This window comes from Petaurus breviceps, unplaced genomic scaffold (genome assembly GCF_028583685.1).
Source record: "Petaurus breviceps papuanus isolate PSGF00001 unplaced genomic scaffold, PetGlider_PUasm1.0 173, whole genome shotgun sequence".
Taxonomy (NCBI): Eukaryota; Metazoa; Chordata; class Mammalia; order Diprotodontia; family Petauridae; genus Petaurus; species Petaurus breviceps.
In genome coordinates, this window is record NW_027185759.1 from 15,216,528 (window position 1) to 15,238,304 (window position 21,777).

Consider the following 21,777-nt stretch of genomic DNA (forward strand, 5'->3'; position numbering starts at 1 on the left):
TAATACCATCTCAGTCAATGCCTTTGTATTGAATTAATTGCATCTGCTGGCTGATTATTAAAGGTAAACTCACAGGTGAGGACCTAGGAGCTATGGTTGTCAGAGCACAAACAAGGATAACTTTCATCCTAGGGGCAGTGGCCTCCATCTAGAGTGATAGCCCAGAAGGGGTTGTATTTGTTTAAATCTGTTAGTTCATGTTTCTCCTTTAGGGACTGTTTCCTTATTGGCTTTGTATCTCCAGCAACTGGCACAGTGTTTGGCCTATGTGCATCTTTAATTAGTCAATGTTTATTAAGCACCTACTATGTGTCATGAATTCTTGTAACCACAGGGGATACCCAAAAGGACAAAAAAATCTAGAATCTAAGACAGGAGGAAACATGCAAATATGTACAAAACAAGCTTTATACCCAATGAGTAGCAAATAATGAACAGAGGAAACGTCCTAGAGTTAAGAGAGGTTAGGGAAGGCTCCCTGCAACAGATGGAATTTGAATTGGGGTACCAGGAAGGTCAGAGGGCAAAGCTGAGGAGGGAGAGCATTCCAAAGAGGGATAGCCAGGGAAAGCTGAGACATGGAGGGTCTTGCTTATGGAACCACCAAGAAGTCAGTCAGGCTTCCCGAATTCCTACCTCAGACGGTTCCTAGCTATATGACCCTTGCAAGAGCTTTAGCCCATCTAAGCATCAGCATTCCTATCTGTAAAATGGGGGTAGCAGGAGCACCTCACCTTTCAGTTACTTATTTTCCCTTCAGGAAAAATATATGAGTCACATGTGTAACCAGTGACTCATTGAACCTGAAAAGGTGTTTGGTTGGTTTTTGTTTTGTTGGGTTTTGTTTGGAAGTTGCCATATGGTTGTGAAGATTAAATGATCTCATGTACATAAAGTACCGTACAGACCTCTCTAAATATGAATTACATGAACTGTTAGGAAGGGGAGAGAAAAGTAGAGAAATTATCCTTTTTTTAAACTTCATATTTTTTCTCCCATTTTCATTCCATGCAAAAACAATTTCTAATGTTTTTTATAACGTTGAGCTTCAAATTTTCTCTCTTCCCTGCCCCTTCCCTGAGACAGTAAGCAATTTGATATAGGTTATACACATGCAATCACACAAAATGTATTTCCATATTGGTCATGTTGTGAAAGAAAACACAGACCAAAAGGAAAAACTCAGAAAAAATGAAGTGAAAAATAGTCTGCTTCACTCTGCATTCAGATTCCATCAATTCTTTCTCTGGAGCTAGAAGGCATTTTTATTGTGGGTCCTTTGGAATTGTCTTGGATCATTATATAAAAAGAGAAATGGTCAAAATAGGGATGCTATAGAAGGGGCCACACAGTGAAGAATTAGTCCCTGAATTAGCAGAAGTAGTTCTAAGGATCATTGCAGAGATGCATGCAGACCCTCCCTTACCCTAATCAGGCCCATCTTCCCCAGTGGAAATGCAGAAGGATAAAGATAGAACCGTGGGCTCTTTTCAGATTCTTGACTGCTCAGAAAAGCAGTTCAGAGAAAAGAATGTCAGGCAAGGGGAAGGTCTGACATTTTTCTTTCTACTTCTTTTGGAAGCTTCATTTAAATCTTAAGTGGAGATTGTCTTGACTAAAAATAACAGAAGATCTCTGAAATTTCAGTCACTTTCCTTGACAGCAGCCTTGGGTTGCGCCAGTTCAGCCTAAGGAGTATTAGGTCCAAGGGAGAGATAAAGCCAGAAGGATGTTGGTGTGTGTACCCCTCACTGAAGATGGAGATAACCTAACAGCTAAACTGGCTACTGAAAAGAATTGTCAGCAAGTTTAGACATTGGGTGCATACTGCCTCATTCCTTATCTCTCTATCCACAAGCATTTATTGGGCGCCAACTCTATACCAAGCACTGTGCCAGGCTGTAGGGATATGGTCCTTACCCTAAAGGAGATTACATCCTATCCCAGGAAATATAGCTTGTACACATTGTCTCTGTGCCTGTACCTATCTTTCCCCCAGGGCCAGAATTGTTTCCACCTTTGTCTTTGTGTCTCTGGCTCCCTCCACAAAGGTACAGTGGATCCTTAATAAATGTCTGTTGGTTGACACTGTCATTTAAGTAGACACAAAATAAGCACAAGAGTAATTTGGTGGATAATAGGTATGTGCTGAGAGATGAGGAAAAGCCAGTGTTTGAAGGAGGTGGTGTTTAAGCTCAGATGTCAAGAAAGCTAAAGTTTCAGAGAACTCAAGGGAAGGAAGAAATGGATTCCAGACATTGGAATGGCCAATGCAAAGTCCTTAGAAATGACACTATCACTGACTCTCTGTAATGACTTTTGGTAATGGACTCAAGATAGTTGATTTTTTTTTAAAAGGAAAATTTGGTTAGTTATGTGGCATCAACAAACCTTTTCATGGACAAGAAATTGTGTGGGGAGGGGCATCCATTTGCATTGAAAATATTGGCTTTGATAGCTCCACGCCTTTGACTTATTTCCATATACCAATGCTCTTAATGAAAGGACTCTGAGATGCCAGTTTGGGGTGGCAATGTTTTTTTTTTTTTAATATTGTCAACCCTATGAGTAGTTCATGGTTCAAGTTCAGTTCCAAAGAGAAGGTGAAAGTATGTGCCCCTTTCCCTTTTTTCAGAGGGGGGGGGGCTATGTGTGTTTTTGCCTATGTTGTCAGGCTCCTTTGATGTATTTATTTTTCTGCTCTGCTTTCCCTCCCATTTCTCATGGTTTTTGTTGTATGACATGGCTTTTTAGGAAGGGAAGTGGGAAGAACAGACTCAGAAATTCAGGTGGCATAAAATAAAAAAAATTTTGTTTTTAAAGTTCCAGATACTTTCTAGTCAGGTAACCAGATTTACGGTAGGTATGGTTATGGAGGAGTCATATTCCAAAAAGGAAGTGAATCCCAGGGAAAGAGAATAAGAAGTGGGAGCCATCTTTTATTTAGTTTATTTAGCCCAACCCTTTCTGTTTTTGTAGAAGAGAGAAGCTAAGTCTCAGAGAGATAAAGTGACTTCTCCAAGACCACACAGGTGGTAAATGGCAAAGGTGGGGTTTGAACCCGACACCTCTCACGTTACATACAGCACCATGCTTTCTGTTGCCCCCTGAACCTAAGAAAGGTGTGGTTTGTTTTACTTTGTAAATGTTGGAAGGTTGCTGTATAGACACAATCTCTAGTGCTTTGGCTTAATTAAATGAGCCTTCCAAAAACCTCTTTTTGAACCAGAAAAACTTAATTCATCTATTTTTGATCTAATGCATAACCTTGGTAAAGACAACAGGTTCCATTCCTCTGACCAGGAATAGTTCAGGCAATGTGAGATAGCAGTAATAGTCCAGAGTGCCTGGACCTGGAGGCAGGAACCCCACTTCTAGAACTTGATAGCTGAGTAACCATGTGTAGCTAGGTGGCACCATAGTGCGCAGAGCTCCAGGCCTGGAGTCAGGAAGATTCTGAGTTCAAATGCAGCCTTAGACACTGACTGGCTATGTGACCCTGGGCAAGTCACTTAACCCTTTTTGTCTCAGTTTCTTCACCTGTAAAAAAGAGCTGGAGAAGCAAATGGCAAACAGTCCAGTATTTTGGCCAAGAAAACCCCAAATGGGTTCACAGAGATATGAGCAAGTCACTTGTGTCTCAGCTGCAGTCTCCCCACCTGCAAAGTGAGGCTTCACTCACTAAACCCCTTCTGGTTTTAAACTCTCTATGATCAAAGATTCAGAGCTGGAATTTTATGTAGATTCATCTTGTGAAACGACCTCATTTTGTAAATGAGAAAACAGATTCAAAAGTGGTTACGAGATTCAGCCAGGGTGACAGCAGAGTCTGCATTTGAACCCAAGCCCCATGTTCTCTCTAGTCTGTCACTTCTCTGGCAGAAGCAGCACACAGATAAGGTACGACCCCAGTTGTGACAGTGACAGTCCTAAAAGGCAAAAAATAGGAATTGGCTTCTGAGCTTTGGCCACAAAAGTAGTGGCGTGGTAATTGTCATTTGGAAGGCTGAGCTTGATCACTAGTGTTTAATATGAACCATAAAACCTTATCTTGTGCCTGAACTGTGGCGTATCAGGGTGTAATTAAAGCAGCAGGGACTTTGGAGTTAATGATCAGCCTGGATAGAACCTTTCATAAGAACAGTTTATGTAATGGGTGGATTTTAACCAGAGTGCAGAGTGTGGGAGATGGAGCTTGCCTTCACTTAATAAAGGGGCCACGTGTTATTTCATGCACTTGGATGTTTAAAAAGAGCCCGTTGGTGATGAAGGTGACTTAGCAAGGCTGACCCTTCACCTTGGGGGTCTGCCAGCATTCAGGGCCTGCTTGGGGATGGTAAGCTCTTAAGCTATCTTCTGCAGCTGAGTATCTCATCACAACCCAAATCTTGTTCTTCTCATTTGTAACCTTTCCCTGGAACTTCTCAACTTAGAGCCTTTCCTAGAGAAAGGAAAGGGTTAAGTAAGTTGCTCAGGATGCCACAACCACTGTGTATCAGAAGTGGTACATGTGTACATATGCGTGCATACTTATGTATCTCAGGTATCTAGCTTGATATATGTGAATGTATGTATATCTTGATAGGTATCTATACAGATATGTCTATACAGGAACACAAAAAGTACATAGTTTTAGAGAGAGAAGCATTGGCATCTGGGGATGGGGGCAGGAGATCACTGCAGTCAGGGAAAGCTGTATGCAGGAGGACATGGCATTAAAGCTGAATGTTAAAGGAAATCAGGAATGCTGAAAAACAGAAGTGAGGATAGAGTGCATTCCATTCATAAAGAGCCATCCAGTGTAAAGGCACAAATATGGAAGATGGAGGGAGGGATGGATGTCAGGAACAGTTAGGAGATCACTTTAGCTATGCTTTATAGTATAAAAAAAGAGAATAACATATAAGAAGGTAAATTAGGATTAAATTATGAAGAGATTCAAATACCAAAAAGGAGAGAGAAAGAGAGAATATGTAATTCTAGAAGTAATAGGGAGCCAACACCTGGGTAGAGAATTGGTGTGACTAAATCTGTGCCTTAGGAAAATCGCTTTGTTAGTGGTGGTGGAATAATTCAAGTGAGGTGAAACATGAGACCAAAAGAGCAATCTGATGGCTATTGTAGTAGTCCAGGTAAGAGGTGGTAAGAGGCTGAACAAAAATGGTGGCTATGTGAAAAGAAGACCTTTGGAAAAGGTTTTCATCTTTCTGGGCCTCAGTTTCCTCATCTGTAAAATGAGAGAACTAAGAACTCTAATTTCAGCTATAAAGTCTTGTGGAGTTTGAGGTTCCCCAAATCTAATTATGGATAGCAAAATTTCATCTTTCTCTAACTCTAGACGTCAGTAGAAGGAGTGACGCAAGGACCATGGAGAAGTCATTTTAAAAAATTTTGTTTTAATAAGGACCTTTGTTAACTTTAAAAAAAAACTGCAGACTTAAAATTTTCCACGGATCTTAAGAAACAATAGTCAGGATTTATGAAACACTACATTAGTTGATTTCCAGGGTATCTTCTAATGCCAAGGTTCTGGGATTCTAAATTAATAGAGCTTTGAAAGTGGAAGGAACCTTACAGATCTACCTTTCTCCTCATTTTACAAAGAAACTGAGACTTTGGGTCATTCAGACAATGAATGTTGAAGCCAGGATTCCAGTTCCCAACCCAGAGTACTTTTTTGTTACCCCATAACTAAGCTAGATAACTTCTAAGTTTCCTTCTGACCCTATGATTTTCCGATTCCTGTAGTGTTCTAGTTAAAAAAAAAAAAAAAAAAGAAACAACTGATCGAGTCCAGCCTGATTTCAGCATCTACTTAATTTCTAACCAACAAAATGCCTTGCATGTGCCACTTCTTTAATATTTGCTGAGTTGACTTCTCTCCTCACCTACCAAGTTCATGACTAGCATCATATCATACCGCAGTTCCTGGCAAAATAAGAACTTGGGACTAATACACACCTTTACTTACTGCAAACTATTCCAATAATCATCCTGCCAGCAGTAACCTTTGTTGAATTTGATATGGAATGATGCACTTCATTTCCCTGAAGACACCCTTTGATGGGGGCTTATCTCATTCAATGTTGACATTAGGTACAAACATAGTTTCCATTTGAATGGGCTTCATAGCAAGGCTAGTGTGTGAAGTCTACATAACATGACAGTAACCATAGACTACTGGATAATCTTGTGAATAGAAAATCAAACAACATGATCTAGTGCTTTATCTAGCCTTGTTACTAACACTTGACTTTTTGTGTCTTTCAATAATCATTTGACTTTTTAAAAATCTCAATCCAGTATCCCACTCAATTAAAGGTAGTGTGGTCAGTACTTTCTGGGTGGGGACATACGTAGAGAACATAAGTGTGAACTGATTGCCCTATAATCAAGCAGTAAATTTTATGGGGTCTTTCCCACTAAATTTCCAGTTAACTGCAGCAGAGAAGAAAGAGTGTTCTGTATTGATTTTTCTGTTTACTAAGATAATAATCACCATTACTCACACTTACATAACAGCCATAATAACTCACATTGATACATAGCTTTGAGGTTTATAAAGTGCTTTCCTACTTGGAAATGTTATGGTTCCTGAACAGCATATGGAAATACCTAAAGAGGAATTTGAAATGTTTGTTTTTGTTATTTCTGATTCTGAGATAGCTGAGCACGGGTATTTTTATTACAAGTAAAATGTATTACTGTATTTGTCTCCTGTGTTAAAATGTCGAGGTTGTAGGAAACAACTCTGAGAACATTTTTTTCTATAAAGAACAAAAACAACCAAGTGCAAATGCCTGCTCTTGGATCCCCATAGCTTTGGTTCATCAACCAATCTATCAACAAGCATCTATGAAGCTGCTTCTTTGTGCCAAGGGCTGTGCCAGGACCAGAGAATGCAACAATCTCTTTTTGAGCTTACATTCTCACGCAATTGTGCTTGGGAAGGATTGAAAAGCCAATCTCCAAAGATGGGAGAACCTAGAACAGAATATGCTTTTGAAGCCTCTTGTGAGGTTAGGATAATAGCAGTGGTCCAAAGAATTAGGGCCAGGCAATATCATCAAAAATAACGCTTAATCAAAAACTCAAAATTGTATCGTCTTTTTAAAAAACAATTACCTTCAAAGAATTTTACAAAAGTTAGAGTAGAATTAGCAAAGGAGGCTCTCCTCAGATCCTCTTTCTCATGGTGCCATGGAGATGACCCTGAACTTTCAAAGTCAATAACAGAATCAGGAGCTTCCATATTGGAAACGGCTGCAAGGATGGGTCTGCTCAGAGATCAGGTTTTTCATGGCAAGGAACTGCAGAGTAAAGGACAGAAAGTCTCATCTCCAGCCTGGCTACATATGGAGCCACAGTAGTTCTTAAAGACCATAATACCTTAAAGACCATAATACCATAGCATAGAAGGCTGAGATCGGTGTGTGTGGAGGGAATACCTCCCTTGATGAAATTATGGGTTCTTGAAATATTGAGATCTAAGTTTATCAAGGCTTAAGTAGCTCAAAGTGGGACCAAGGTTAAATCATTGGTATTGTTTAAGGCGAGGAAAAAAAGTTAAGAAAATCATGTAAAATGACATAATAATAATAATAATATGGTGGGGTAGATAAAGGAAAAGATGGATGGATGCATAGATGAATGGACGGATGAAAAATCATTTATTAAACTGGGCACAGTGTTAAGCAATAAAAAAAACAAAAGCAAAGATAATCCTTATTATTGAGGCACTTACATTAATGTAAGGGGGAAGATATATATATATATAAAAGGGACTGATAGCCAAGGAGAAGCACTTTGGTCTGGAAAGTTATAGGGATGGTCAATGAAACCAAAAGGGAGAAGAATTACACTCTTTCTACTAAGAGTGTTTGGATTGGCTTGGTTAAGTTTCCAAAATTGGAAAGGGGGGGGGGGGGGGGGGAAGAAAGACTGGGGAGTCAAGTGAGGGATGACAGGAGGAGCCTAATATAGGGGACCACATGTGTGCTACTCATCCATAAGGGCCTGGGGGCCCCTCAGCAGGATTTCTTGAATCAAAGGGATTAAAAAAACCTAGGACCTGGTTTCTGGGCAGGGCAGCAAGGTAGCTAGGAAGAAGATGTCAGGGAAATGACAAAATTAACATTGCATTTGTAGTCGAAACATGGAATCACAGCCATATTCTGCCATTTACTAGACATAGAAGGGCCAGCTAGGTGGTTCAGTGGATAGATTGTTGGTCTTAGAGTCCAGTAGACCTGAGTTCAAATCTGACCCAGACACTCAACCCTGGGCTGTTTACACCAGTTTCCTCATCTGTAAAATGAGCTAGAGAAGAAAATGACAAGCCACTCGTTTTTTGGCCAAGGAAATCCAAAATGGGGTCATGAAAAGTCAGACTGAAATAATTGAACAACAAAACCTTAGGCAGGTCTCTTCAGTATAGAGAGTACTGGGGTTAGAGTCAGTGAGATCTGAGTTCAAATGCAGTATCAGACAGGCCTTGGACGAGTCATTTTACCCATCTCTGAGCTTCAGTTTTCTCATCTGTGAAATGGGAATAATAATGGTGTCAATCAACATTCAGTCCTAATCTCATTGATCTAAGATAATGACAGTGAAACACTTAGACAATTTTAGAATGCTGCAACATGAGCTGTTGTCATTCATCTCTGAACCTCAGTTTCACTGTCTGTAAAAATGAAAGTAACAGAACTCTCACTCCCAACCTCAAAAGACTCTTCTGAGGATTGCTAGATCAACATAAGCTGTTTTTGGAGCCAGGCTGCAAATAGGTTTTATCATGTGTAATTTAAATTCTCTTATCAAGTTTAACATTACAGTCTGACCTTTGCATTCATATTAATTCTGTATCTCAGTTATAATTTCTGCTTACTGTGTGATTCTTAGTCTTATTCCTTCAAAATCACTGCAAAGTCATAATTCTAATCATAGGGGTTCTTAACAGGCAATTCATGAGTTGTGTTTTTTTAAATTTTGATAACTATTTGGATATAATCGTTTTCCCATGCATTTTATTTTACGCATTTAAAAGCCATTCTGATAAGGGGTCCCTAGGCTTTGCCAGACTGCCAAAGGGATCCATAACTCAAGAAAGATGAAATTCCCCTACTCCGTTGGACTCTGATTGCCCCTGACTCCCTCCTCCCAATAAGATTCGACTCAAAGATTAAGTGTTTTGCATATGACAGTGACTCAGTATTTGTTATTGACTTCTACTCCCCATTTCTCCAGTGACCAGATTTGGTACTAGTTTTATCATATGCATAAAGGAACATGCATGAAAGTATACCACAAGATAAGGGATAATGTTATTACAGCTAGGTGCAGGGTGCTAGCAAGACAGGCAGAATAAAGGATAGCTGGGCAAACTCACAAGATCAGGCAAAGGCTGGGAGTCTGTTCTCCACTGTCACATGGGGGAATCATCCAAAAAGTATAAGCAAAATCTGATCATCCCAAGAGAAAAAGTGCCCTAGACGGAACATGGTGTACCTTTAGTCAAAGTCTAAACTGAGTCTAAAATCGAGGTGTTGACCTGTTCAGTGATAGGTGTCAGACAAGCAGTGAGGAATAAGGGGAAAGCAAGGAACCCCCTGGCAGGGAGCTCTGGCAGTAAGTGCCTGGCACGCCACACTCTGGCCCTTTCTGTTCCCCTCTATACCGTGCTCCATCCAAATGAGGCTATCACCATGTTCACCCTGTCCCAACACACACCACTGCCCATGCCGCTCACTGTAATATCTTCCCCCAACCCTCTTTTGAATTCATATCCATCCTGAAAAGTCAGTCATCTCCTCCAGGAAATCTTCAGTGATCCCCAAATCAGTCAGTAATGGCCTTTCTTCCAGCCTCCCCCTTCAAACTCAATTCAAATAGTACTTTGCTTGTCTCTGTCTTATACACTTGTCAGATATTAATTTTGAATTCTAGCTGTTTATTATGTATGTGTCGAGACACAGTCTGGTTTCTAGTGGATGGCAAGCCAGCCTTGGAATCCTAAAGACTGTGCCTTTGCCATAAGATACTGGCTCTGTGACTCTGGGCAAGTCAGTTAATCTTTCAGTGCCTTAATTGAGCTACAACACCAGAGGAAATTCCTCACCTGAAGCTTCTTACACTGATAAAAATCACAGATGGAGCCAAAAAGAAAAACAATGTCAGAGCGCCATGATCCTAACAGATAGAAATTTTGTGAGGCTGGACCCTGGGTCTTGTCTAAGCTTCATGTCTCCCCCAGGGCTTCAGTGAGAGCTCTCTACCAAGAGCCAAACTACTAAAAGTTCGTTGGGTGGCCTCTTTTTGTATCCCCAGCACTTAACATTGCCTGGTGCATAGTAGGAGCTTAATGAATTTCTGTTGATATACTGATATACTGAACTGAAACAAATGGAAATTCTGGATAGATACTGGAAGAGGGGGATTCAGGTACAAATCCGCCAACAAGCTTTGATGAAGGGCCTGTAAATTCCCAGGCACCATGCTGGACATGGGGATACAGAATCAAAATGGAACAGTCCCTGCCCTCAGGAAGCTTGGATTATATCAGGTTAGGCATCTAACCTTGCGGGGAAAGTCTGGCTGGAGAATAACTTCTAGCATTGCAAATCTGCCCCAGCTTCACAAACCAGGACCTTGGAGCATTGCCTAGAGCATGAAAGGAATTGCCTAGAGTCCAACAGCCAGTATGTATCAGAGATGAGACTTACTGGCTTCAGAAGTCAGCTTTATAAATACAAGATAGGAAGCCAGCCATGAAAACAGGAATGCAAAGCACTATACCTGGTCACCAAGGAGAGCAGCCCAGGGAGGAAAGCTGATCACAAGGGCCACGGGGTACTCAGGCCAGAATGAGACCAGCTCACTGCATGCTGTCAGCATGGAACTCCTGAGAGCTTTTCTGTCCAGGACCGAGATTTCGTCTGAAGCTTTCATTGTAGGGGCCAGATACAACAGACTTGGATTGCTTGTCTTCCTAATGCCTCTAGGGCAATGATACATTCAAATGTGTTTTACTAAACAATGATGCCAATAGAACAAAAAGAATCATTTTGGGGGTAAGGAAGGCTTCAGCTGTTTCTCCTCACATTCTTCGATGGAGGGGTAAAAATCTACCGGGGACAGTAACTGTGGTTTATTGGTAGTCACTGGGGCCAGTGAATGACCCCAAAATGATGGTAGGTTATAGGCATGGAGTCTCAGGTTGCTGAGCTGAAAGGGACCTCAGAGGTCATTTAGACCATTTCCCTTATTTTATAGATGAAGGAACTGATGTTCAGAGAGAGCAAGGGACTTGTCCAAGGTCACACAGGCAGCGAATAGCAGAAATGGATTCAAGGCCAGGTCCTCCGAATCCTGAGGGAACACTGTCCCCACTGAGGGTTGAGTAGAACACCTTGCTGGCTTCTGTCCTTCCAGAAGAATAGCACAGCAGGCAAAGCCTGCCTTTAGGCCTCTGTTTCAGGGAACAAAGCAAGACTTGAACTCCTGCTTTCTGTCTTTGTAGTGTTCCCAGCTGGCATCCTGCAGCCTCCTTTCTTCAGTGCAAACCAGCCCAGCTCCCTGAATTATGGTGGCATCGGCATGGTCATAGGACATGAAATCACCCATGGCTTTGATGACAATGGTGAGCTCACACTCTTCTGTTCACTTTTCCCTAAAGCTAAGTATATTTCATGAAAATTACCAGTAAAAGGTATGTCTTCCTCTTCCCTCTCCTTCACTTCACTTTCCAAGACTTGTCCTGTCTATCTCTGGCACCTTTCCCCTTCTCTCTATTCATACAGGCACCCCACTAGCTTAGGCCCCCTTGCTTCTCACTTAGACCACTGTGAGCCTCTAGATTGGTCTCCCTGCCTCTATGCCTGTCCTCTCCAGTCTCCCCTCCAGCCAAGTGCCAAGCTGATATTCCTAAAGTACGGGCCTGATCTGGTCACCCCCATGCTCAGTAAAGTCCAGTGCTTCCCTCTTTTCCTCCAAGAGCAAATACAAAGTCATCTGCTAAATTTAGAGCCCTGATAATCTGACTCACCTCCTTTCCAGGCTGATCCCTCTCAAACACGTTACACTTGAAGCCCACTGGCCTTTTTGGTCTTCCTCACACCAGCCTTCTGCCTCTGACCAAGCTGCTGTTCCCTGGCCTGGAATGTTCTCTGTCCCCAGCGGCATCTCCTGGGATCCCTTGATTCCTTCAAGTCTCACCTCAAGCATGTCCTTCTACTAGACCTTTCCTCATGTCTTTAATTGTCCATTCAGCTTCTCCCTGCTTCCTCCCCCAGTGATTTTGTATTTGTTCTTTCAGGTGCCCGGTGTTTCCCCAAAGTAGAATGTAAGCTCCTTGAGGGACAGGAGTGTGGTTTGGTTTGGTTTTGGTTTTTTGTCTTTTCTGAACCTACACTAAGGCTATTAGATGGGATGGGATGGAATGGAATATGTAATGCATGAGGGTATCATCAGAAAGTTGAACACCCTGGGATTCAGCTGAGAGGATGGTTTTTCTGTATTTAGAGCTGGTAAGAGCTCTCAGAGTTTAACTCATTTTAAGGAAATTGAAGCCCAAGTGGGCTTAGGGATGCCCTGGAGCTCAGCTGAGGGGTTGGAGCTGGAGACATGAATTTGGGAGTTAGCCTAAGCATAGAGATCATAATCAAAGTAATGAGACAAGATCAGCTCGCCAAGGAAGGAACACAGCATGGAGCCAGTACTCACATGGAAAGGAAGGAGGAGGAAGGGAAACAGGGGAGTGATTTCAATAATATTTAATGAAGGTCTACCACGGCTTGGCATAGTTCTATGGGAGTATTCTATGGGACTATGGGGGATTATTCTGAGGAAGCATCGTTAAAGAATTTACAGCATAATTAGGCAAACAAAACTTTTATACCCAAGGCTAGTAAGCAACAATACAAGAAAGTAAAATGTCAAAATGCGAAAAAGAACAAGTCCTGTGAGGATGAAGAAGAGGAAGAGGAAGAATTCATTTAGGCTGGCATTTGGGACAAGCTACATGCACGAGGCAAGACTGGAGGTGGATAAAAACTCAGTATGCATGGGTTCAAGTCCAGACATTAGTCTCATTGGCTCCCTCATAATGTTTTGATTTTAATGGAGTAAGAACAGAGATTTGGATCTTTCAGAATCTTGGAGTTTCGAGCCAAGAGGTCTTGTTTCACTTAAAAAAAAGTCTGACCACACCAAAAGCCAATTGCTTCTATCAGTGAAGCTAGTGAAGCAAGCATAAATTAAGGCCCTACTATGTGTCAGTGACCATGGGAGGTACTAGGGCTACAAAAGCAAAAATGAAAGCATCCCTGTCCTCTCGGAGCTTACATTCCACTGGGGAAAAACAACTTAAGCACAGGTAAAAATAATTCCTAAAGTCAAAGAATGGTAATAAGTGGGGTGGGCAAGCCATCTACAAAAAGCAGCAGCTGAGTGACTGGATGAACCAGAAAGAAGGGAGCATGCCCCATAACAGGGACAAAGACAAAGGTCACGTACAGGCAACAATGGAGCCAATTGGTTTGACCAGAACAGAAAGTGGAGCGATGTGGTATCAGTGAAGAAAGATGGTCTGGAACCCAAATGAGAAGGACTTCCAATGCCAACCAGTGCTTGATCCTAACAGGAGTAAGAGGACAGTGAAGTGTCTTAAGTGGGAACAGACATGGTTCGACCTGTACTTGGTAATTATCAATGCAGCAGCCTAAGAGAGGCTGGATTGGGCCACGTCAGGAATTCAAGATGAGAAACAAATTAGCCAAAACAGAGACCCATCACTGAAAAAGATACACAAAACTTAATATTTTATCAATTCTGTGTAGAGAAAAAGATTTAGTCTTTTCTATTTGATTTTGTGTTTTCTTAGTCATCTTTATATACTTTGAAATGAGAGACTAACTTCTTGTAAATCGCTGTTATAATCACTGTCTTTCTCTCTCTCCAGGCAGAAACTTCAACAAAGATGGGGATCTCATTGATTGGTGGACCCAAGAATCTGCCAAAAATTTCAAAGAACAGTCTCAATGTATGGTATACCAATACGGAAACTTTTCATGGGACTTAGCAGGTGGCCAACATGTACGTCATCAGCACCATTGTGCTAAATTCTCTTCACTTGTTAAAACTCTGGATATTTTTCTGCTTTTCTTTCTGCTGAAACTTAATGCATTTCAGGGTGTGTGTGTGTGTTTTTGACAGCTCAATGGAATCAACACTCTGGGCGAAAACATTGCTGACAACGGAGGTATTGGACAAGCATACAGGGTGAGCAGCATCATTTTCTTCATGGGGTGGGAATTCAGAACAAAATTCAGGGAACAGAAAAAAAAATACATATATATATATATTTAAAGCAATTGGGGTTAAGTAACTTGCTCAAGGTTACACAGCTAGTTATTTTGTGTGGGTGCTAAGTATCTGAAGCTGAAACCGATCCTGGGTCTCCTGACTCCAGGGCCGGCGCTCTTACTCACTGCGCCACCAGGCCTCCCCAACAGGGAAAAATATTGACCAAAAAAAAAATTACATTTTAAAGTGTTCAAGTGAAAATTCATATTTATATGAATAATTCTTTTCGAAATTCAAACTTATGGGAATACATTTTAATGCAATAACTTCTAATCAACTCTTCTTAAAAAGAAATTTATTTTTGGTTTCATTTCTTATTTGATTTATAAGTATGCTAATAGCAACTGCTCAGTCTAGTAGATGTTTGTCTATTCTTACATATTCATTCTTGATAAATGAGTGATTTAAAAAAGGGAAAGATAGAGACAGAGACAGAGAAAGTCATCTTTGGAGACCAAACTGTCTGGGTGACTCAGCCTTAACCTCTAACAAAACATTCTAAAGCTATTAGAGTCAGGTAGGTTACTCAGTGGACAGTGTTAGACCTGGATTTAGGAAGACCTGAGGTCAAATCTGGCCTCACACACTAACTAGCTCTGTGACCCTGAGCAAGTGACTTAACCTTTGTCTGTTGCAGTTTCCCCATCACTAAAACTGGCATAATCATAGTACGTACATCCCAGGGTAGTGGTAAGGATCCAACAAGACAGTATCTATGGAGTGCTTTGCAAAACTTAAAGGATTACAGAATGCTAGGTGGTGGTGGTGGTAGCAGGTAGGAGAAGGAAGAGGAGGAGGAGAGAAGGAACTGGGAACAGGGCCAGTCCAAACTAGACTTTAATCCACTTGAGGTCAGAGTTTAGGTCTTATGCCTCTGTATTGTCACCACATACCACATAGTCCTATATGTAATTGATAATTAACAAATGAATGTTGTTTTGTTACTGTTAATGACACTGATGCTATGTACCTTCTGTTTTTATACCAACAAACCACCCCAGAAATATTGTTGTCTATACTTTAAAATATTCTGGGAAGGAGATGCAGTAGTCCTTGATAATATGTTCCAATGTCCTTTTAGATGGACGTGTCAAGAAATTCTTCCTAAGAACCTAGAATCTCAGGTCCCTTCCCCCTAATGCTACTAACAATGTGCGTACTTCCTCCACTAAGACAAATTGTAACTTGCCCGTGCCTTTTCATCCTATACAACTTCCGTCCATGTCCTCCTACATTCAAGCAGTCCACAAGCTTTGGTAAGTGCTTGCTCTGTATGAGGCCTACATGAAGCACCCTGGGCCTGGAAGCCAGGAATATGAAGTCCAAGGCTCCCCTCTGAAACCTTCTGACTGTGTGACTAGGAACCATTCACTTAACCTTCCCTGCTCTAGGCAGCTCTCTAGGACTTTATTGTAGAGAAGGTCAGGACATATATTGGTAGAACTTCCTTGTAGCGACGAAATATTCCCACCCCTATGTACCAGGTACAGTCTTGGACACTGGGGATGAGAGGGAAGAAAAATGAAAAGGTCTCTGACTTCCAAGAAGCTGCTGTTAAGTAGGAGAAGACATCATGCACAGCTGCTACGTGTAGAACATGTCACCCAATCACACAGCCCCATTCAGTAAGCTCCATTGTCTCTAATACTAAATGTTCTATGTGGGATTCAAAGACCCTCATAAGCAGGCCTCCTTCTACCTTCCCAGTATTCTGACACCTTATTCTCCCACATGAATTCTTCATTCCAGTGCCACAGACCTCCTGGCTGCCCCATAAAGAAGACCCTTCATCCCCTGGTTCTGGGCATTCTCTCTGGCTGTCCCCCCAAGCCTGGAATACTCTCCTTCCTTTGCTCTCACTACAAACTTTTCTGGCTTCCTTTAAGTCCCAAGCAAACTCCCACCCTCTATAGGGAGCCCTCCCCAACACTTCTTAATTCTAGAGACAACTTGATTTCCTATATATCCTACATACAGTTGTTTGTATGTACTCATTTGCTTTTTGTCTCCCCCATTAGCCTGTAAGCTCCTTGAGGGGAGGGTCTGTCCTGTGTCTCTTTTCGTATAGCCAGAACCTAGCCCAGTGGCTGGCACATAGTAGAATGCTTCTTGTCTGATTAACCTAGCTCATATAACTGTACTGGATCCATACAAATCTCCCATGGGGCATCCCCCTAATGTTCTAGGAGTCCCCTAATTTTCTTCATCATAATAGCAACAGTAATAATAATACTGCTTTAAGGCTTGCAAGAAAGTGCTTTACAAACAAATCATTTTATTCTCTTGATAGCCTTGTTATTACCCCACTTTACAGATGAGGATTTGAGGTTGACTAAAGTTAAGTGATTTAACCAGGGACACAACAGCTAGTGTCTGAGGCCAGATTTGAACCCAGGTCTTCCCAACCTCAGGCCCACCCACGCCATTTCAGGGCATACACAAGCTCTCTGCTCATCCATTTCTCTGATGACGTCTGGTGCCCCTCTTCTCCTACACAATTCCTCATTTGTTATGAGGGTCAGACCGCTGTTCTTGCCTACCCTGAGCCTCTCTCTTCTCCTTTGTGCATCTTCAAACAGTTGTTTGACATTGGGCAAGGTCCTTGACCTCTCAGAGACCTCAGTTTTCTCATCTGTAAAATGAGGCGAGAGACTAGAAGTCCACTAAGGTCTGGCTGATTCTAAACCTTTATTCTCATGAATTCTAATTCTTTGGAGAATGTGATGTTCCGTAACATGAAACCTCCTAACATTCTTAAAAGAATATTGGTGTCAAGGGATTTCTATCAAAACTACAAGTACCAACCAGGCTGGTGGCACACACGTGGAATCCCAGCTAACAGGAGACTGAGGCTGGCAGATTGCTTGACTCTGAAGGGTCTTAGCTGCAGTGGGCCATGTCAGTTGGGTGTCTGCACTAAGTTTAGCATCAAAGGGAGAGCCCATAGGAGCAGGGGACCACAAGGTGGTCTGAGGAAGGTGGAACCCACCCAGGTCAGAAACTCCATAGTGGAATCAAGGCCCTACACTTATTCCTGGACAGGACAGGGAAACCCAATCTTTTCAAAGGACAAAGCAGTGAGGTCGTGTACTAAGACCTGAGATACATTTAAGCTTTAATAGTTTAAACCCTCACTAAGAATTTTGGGATACACTGCACATAAAATACTTTGTCAAATTGAAAACACTCCATAAATCTGAGCTGTTATTACTGCCTTTGTCGGTAAGAATTGAAAACATACCATTTCTATGTCCTTGCACTTCACAGGCCTATCAGAATTTTGTGAAAAAGAATGGGAAAGAGAAGTTACTTCCTGGACTTGAGCTTGACCACAAACAGCTGTTCTTCTTGAACTTCGCTCAGGTATTGTACACAAATGCTTGATAGGCATAGGGGAAGATCTTTGGAATTGTGATTTCTTGATGACTCAGCCAGTCGTCATCCAGTGTGGCGGTTTCCAGCTTGGCCACCCTTCAAAGCATGAAGCTGCTGGGGTTAAAGCTAGACAGTGATGTGTCCTCTGTTCCCCTATAAGTTCCTCAATGGCACTTGCTTCAGGAGCCCTAGGAAGGTTTCTCTTCTGACAACCTACCTGCTTAAAACCTGAATAAAAGTGCCAGAATCTTCTGGTGCAGAAGAATCTTCTGAAGGGACCCTGGTTTTCATGCTACATTCCTTCCATTTGTGTTCCTAGGTATGGTGTGGGACATACAGGCCGGAATATGCCATCAATTCCATCAAAACTGATGTTCACAGTCCAGGCAATTTCAGGTAGGCCTTGAATTGAATAGTCAGACTTGACGAATGGTCATTAATGACTCAGTGATATGAAATTATCATGGCCCTTTTATTGTTGTTACAAGTTTAAACTCTATTGTTTCTGTTCAGAAATCCATACTCAAATCAAATTCAAATTCAAATCAAACCATTTTCTATACAAGCCGGTCCTGACCCATGAAAAATCTCATCACATTAAGTGTGAACTTAGTTTTGTGCTCAAATGTAAAACCGGCAGGTTAATATTTCAAAGATAGAAAATGAAGTATCTGATTGCTACCAAGGGGTTTTTATGGCATTCTTGTCTTGACTGTCAAGGTGATCTGTCCAGAGATTTAGAAACACACTTTAATTCTGATAATAAAGATATGCCATTTCTTTTTTTTTTTTTTTGCTTTTTTTTTTTGTTTTTTGGAGGGCAGTTGGGGTTAAGTAACTTGCCCAAGGTCACACGGCTAGTTTGTGTGTGTGTGTGTGTGTGTGTATGTGTTAAGTGTCTGAGGCTGGATCCAAACTCAGGTCCTCCTGACTCTGGGGCCAGCACTGTACTCACTGAGCCACCTAGCTGCCCCAAAGATGCACCATTTCAAAAGAGAGGCTGATAGAGCTAGCAGATTTCATGGTTAGAAGCTCGTACAGAAGGGACTGAATCTGTAGCCAGACTAAAGTCCACTGAGGAAAGATGTAAAAGATACAGCCTTCCTTTGAAAATGAGGCAAAGACCTTCACAAATAGAGCTGTGCCGTGATAGAACAGGGCACTGCAGGTTTCCACTGGAGGTCCTTGAGTAGTGACTGGATGAACACCCACCATCATTAGTAAATGGGAAGTTGGACTCAGTGCTAAGAGCTTATGTCTCTAAGAGAACAAAAGACTACAGATTGTTCATTTCATCTACCTCCCACACTTGGAATCCCACAACCTTTAATGCTTTTATCTGGGGATGATGGAAAAGTCTGAACCTGGGATTTCATAAGTGTGGGAAGCATCCAATGTAGAAACTCACTCCACGGATGCAGATCAAGCATTCATCTGTCAGTAATATGATGAAGACTAACTTAAGGTAGCTGTCCAGGGTTATGCAGCTGGTGCGTGCCAGAGGCATGACCTAAATCCAGATTGTCCTGACTCTCAGACCAGCCTTGCATCCAGTATACTTCTGTGCTGCTCTTAGGAACATCTGCATAGCAGCAAGTTGAGCAGCTTGGTCTTATTGCCCTTTCAGAGAGGTATTTTAGGCAGAGTCTAAAAAGCAAGTTTTTAAAAAGAGCTAATAAATAACCTTCCTTCCATGGACTAACAGAAAAACTCTACCTAATGCATGGATCTCTCCTCCAGTAACTCACTCCTGGAGAGAAGTTACATCATACAGAAACCCAGGCAAAAAGAGGATGAAACAGTTAAGAGGAACATGCATGTCATGGCAGGAATCATGGGTAGTTTTGTTCAAGGTAAATGAGTCCATTAATAAATAGATAAAAGCTTTCCAGGGCCTTTTCTTTTCTTACATTGTTCTGCAAAGACCTAAAAGTGCCTCTTTCAACATTCGGTCATTCAAGAAATGCTTCTTGTTTCTTTTTGTGGATGTCAGGGTTAGTCCTCAGTGGTAACTAGCACCTTTGTTGTGCATGCTTCAGGTAATACCGACTGAAATAGCTTGATCTTGTTCACCTTATGATTTTCCAGAGGCTTTTTTTCCCCATTCAGTAAAGAATAGGGGCCTATTGGGGCAGCCAGGTGGCTCAGCGAGTAAGAGCACCGGCTCCAGTGTCGGGATGACCTGGATCAAATCCGGGCTCAGATACTCAGCACCACACCCAGAAATAACTGGCCATGTAACCTTGAGCAAGTTACTTAACCCCGATTGCTTTAAAAAAAAAATAGGGGCCTATTGAGATATAATGGGATAAATACATAACAGGAATGAATCTTTGGAAAGGGATATCTCAAACAAAAGAAACAGGATCACTAAAGGTAATGGTGGATAGTATTGTATATTTACAGAGATGTACTGAAATGAGGAAACCCAGAAAGCAAATTATGGATGCAAGGATGGTGGCAAGAATTTGGGTGAAGACCAATGGAGGGAGAAACAGTTTGGCACTGCAGTGTACAACAGGCTCTCTGGGTGAAGGTAGGATATAGAAGAGGATTTCAGGAAACAGATCGCATCCATGGCACAGTCAGTCTTACCATTAGCAGTGTTGGGGATCTAGTTTTCCTGGAAGATGCTGAGCTATCTCTCACAAAAAGAATCATGATGACTTGACTTTTCTTGAAAAAGGGTGGAAGAAACAGTAAGAGTCTTCTACTGAACTGCTTCTTATGAACAAATAATAAGAATTGGTTGCTTGGGGTGAAAGTGATGGGAACCTTGGGGTGAAAAGTTGACTCCATTTTATAATTTTTGGCAAAACAGATGAAAGTCATAATCCAACATGTGCCTGCATTTGGGGGAGACCAGATTTCACAGAGGTTAGAGAAGGGATGGGTAGGACCTCATGTGCCAAAATTCTGCTTGGGAAGTCCACGTGGAAGATGAGAAAATCTCAGGCATTAAATTTTGACAACACAAAAGGAAATAATTCCTCAGAAGGTCAATAGAGCTGTGCCATGATGGAACAGGTCAGTGCCGGTGGTGATGTTCTACAGCCTGTTTATGCCTTCCACAGATCTTTCTTACCCTTTGTATCACTCATGCTTCTGATTTTTTCTAATTCATATTCCTGTAAAAATACAGGAGAATTACAGCGATGTCTCCCTGTCATTGTCAGGGAAGGAGTGATTCTACATAACAGGAAATATTTTTTCCCTTGATAAATAAACTTTTTGGCCCACTTATGATAGAAAATTTTTGGATTACACACTTCTCTGTCTTAGTAAACAGTATATTAGACAAAACTTTTTCTTGAAGACTGAGAATCAATATATTGGTCAATGATTATAGTATTCTATAGTGAACTACTTATAGGTTTTCAAGTCAGGTCAAGTCAACAAGCATTTATTAGGTGCCTACTGAATACCAAGTTCTATGCTAAGAACTGGGGATAATGAGGGAGAAAACATGCAAATAACTGCATTTACAAGACATACACAGCACTGGGAGAGGAGGGGAGAAGAGAAGAAGTCATCAGGAAAAGGCTTCTTGCAGAAGGTGAGAATTAAGCTGCATATTAGAAGAAACCAGGAGGTAGAGATAATGAGGGAAAGATTTGCATGCATGGGCAACAGTCAGTGAAAAGGCATGAGTTCGAGAGATGGCGTATCTGTGCAAGGAAGACTGGTGTCATTGGTTTGCAGGGTACATGGCGGCAAGTAAGGTTTAAGGAGATTGGGAAGTGGGAAAGTAGGAAGGGGCCGGGCTGGGAGGCTCTTTAAAAGTCAAACAGAACATGTTCTATTTGATCCTGGAGATAATATAATAGGGAGCCTGAGATTCCTGTTTAGTCTCAGTTTTTATTTGTTCCATTTTTTAATTTTCCTGCCTTATTCCTTGATGTGAGGATGCCAGCTTCCATTTCTCCCTGTGCCAGACTCTTGCCTCCTCCTCATTTCCTGGTTCTGACCCACCACAGGCTAGCAAAACAGAGAACCTAGCCCATTAGGATCATGTGTAAAGTAAGAGAAAGCAGGAGCTGA

At 41.7% G+C, this 21,777-nt stretch overlaps 1 protein-coding gene across 3 annotated transcripts in view; it reads left to right on the plus strand.

Annotated features, from left to right (window-relative positions):
* The window catches only part of MME (membrane metalloendopeptidase), a 131,249-nt gene that overhangs the window by 104,748 nt on the left and 4,724 nt on the right, over nt 1-21,777 (plus strand). For all 3 annotated transcript variants that reach the window (XM_069083434.1, XM_069083433.1, XM_069083435.1), the window contains exons 18-22: nt 11,519-11,638; nt 13,958-14,091; nt 14,212-14,277; nt 17,629-17,724; nt 18,056-18,132. In XM_069083434.1, coding sequence (XP_068939535.1) covers nt 11,519-11,638; nt 13,958-14,091; nt 14,212-14,277; nt 17,629-17,724; nt 18,056-18,132 — 493 coding nt within the window. The remainder of the gene's footprint in view (nt 1-11,518; nt 11,639-13,957; nt 14,092-14,211; nt 14,278-17,628; nt 17,725-18,055; nt 18,133-21,777) is intronic.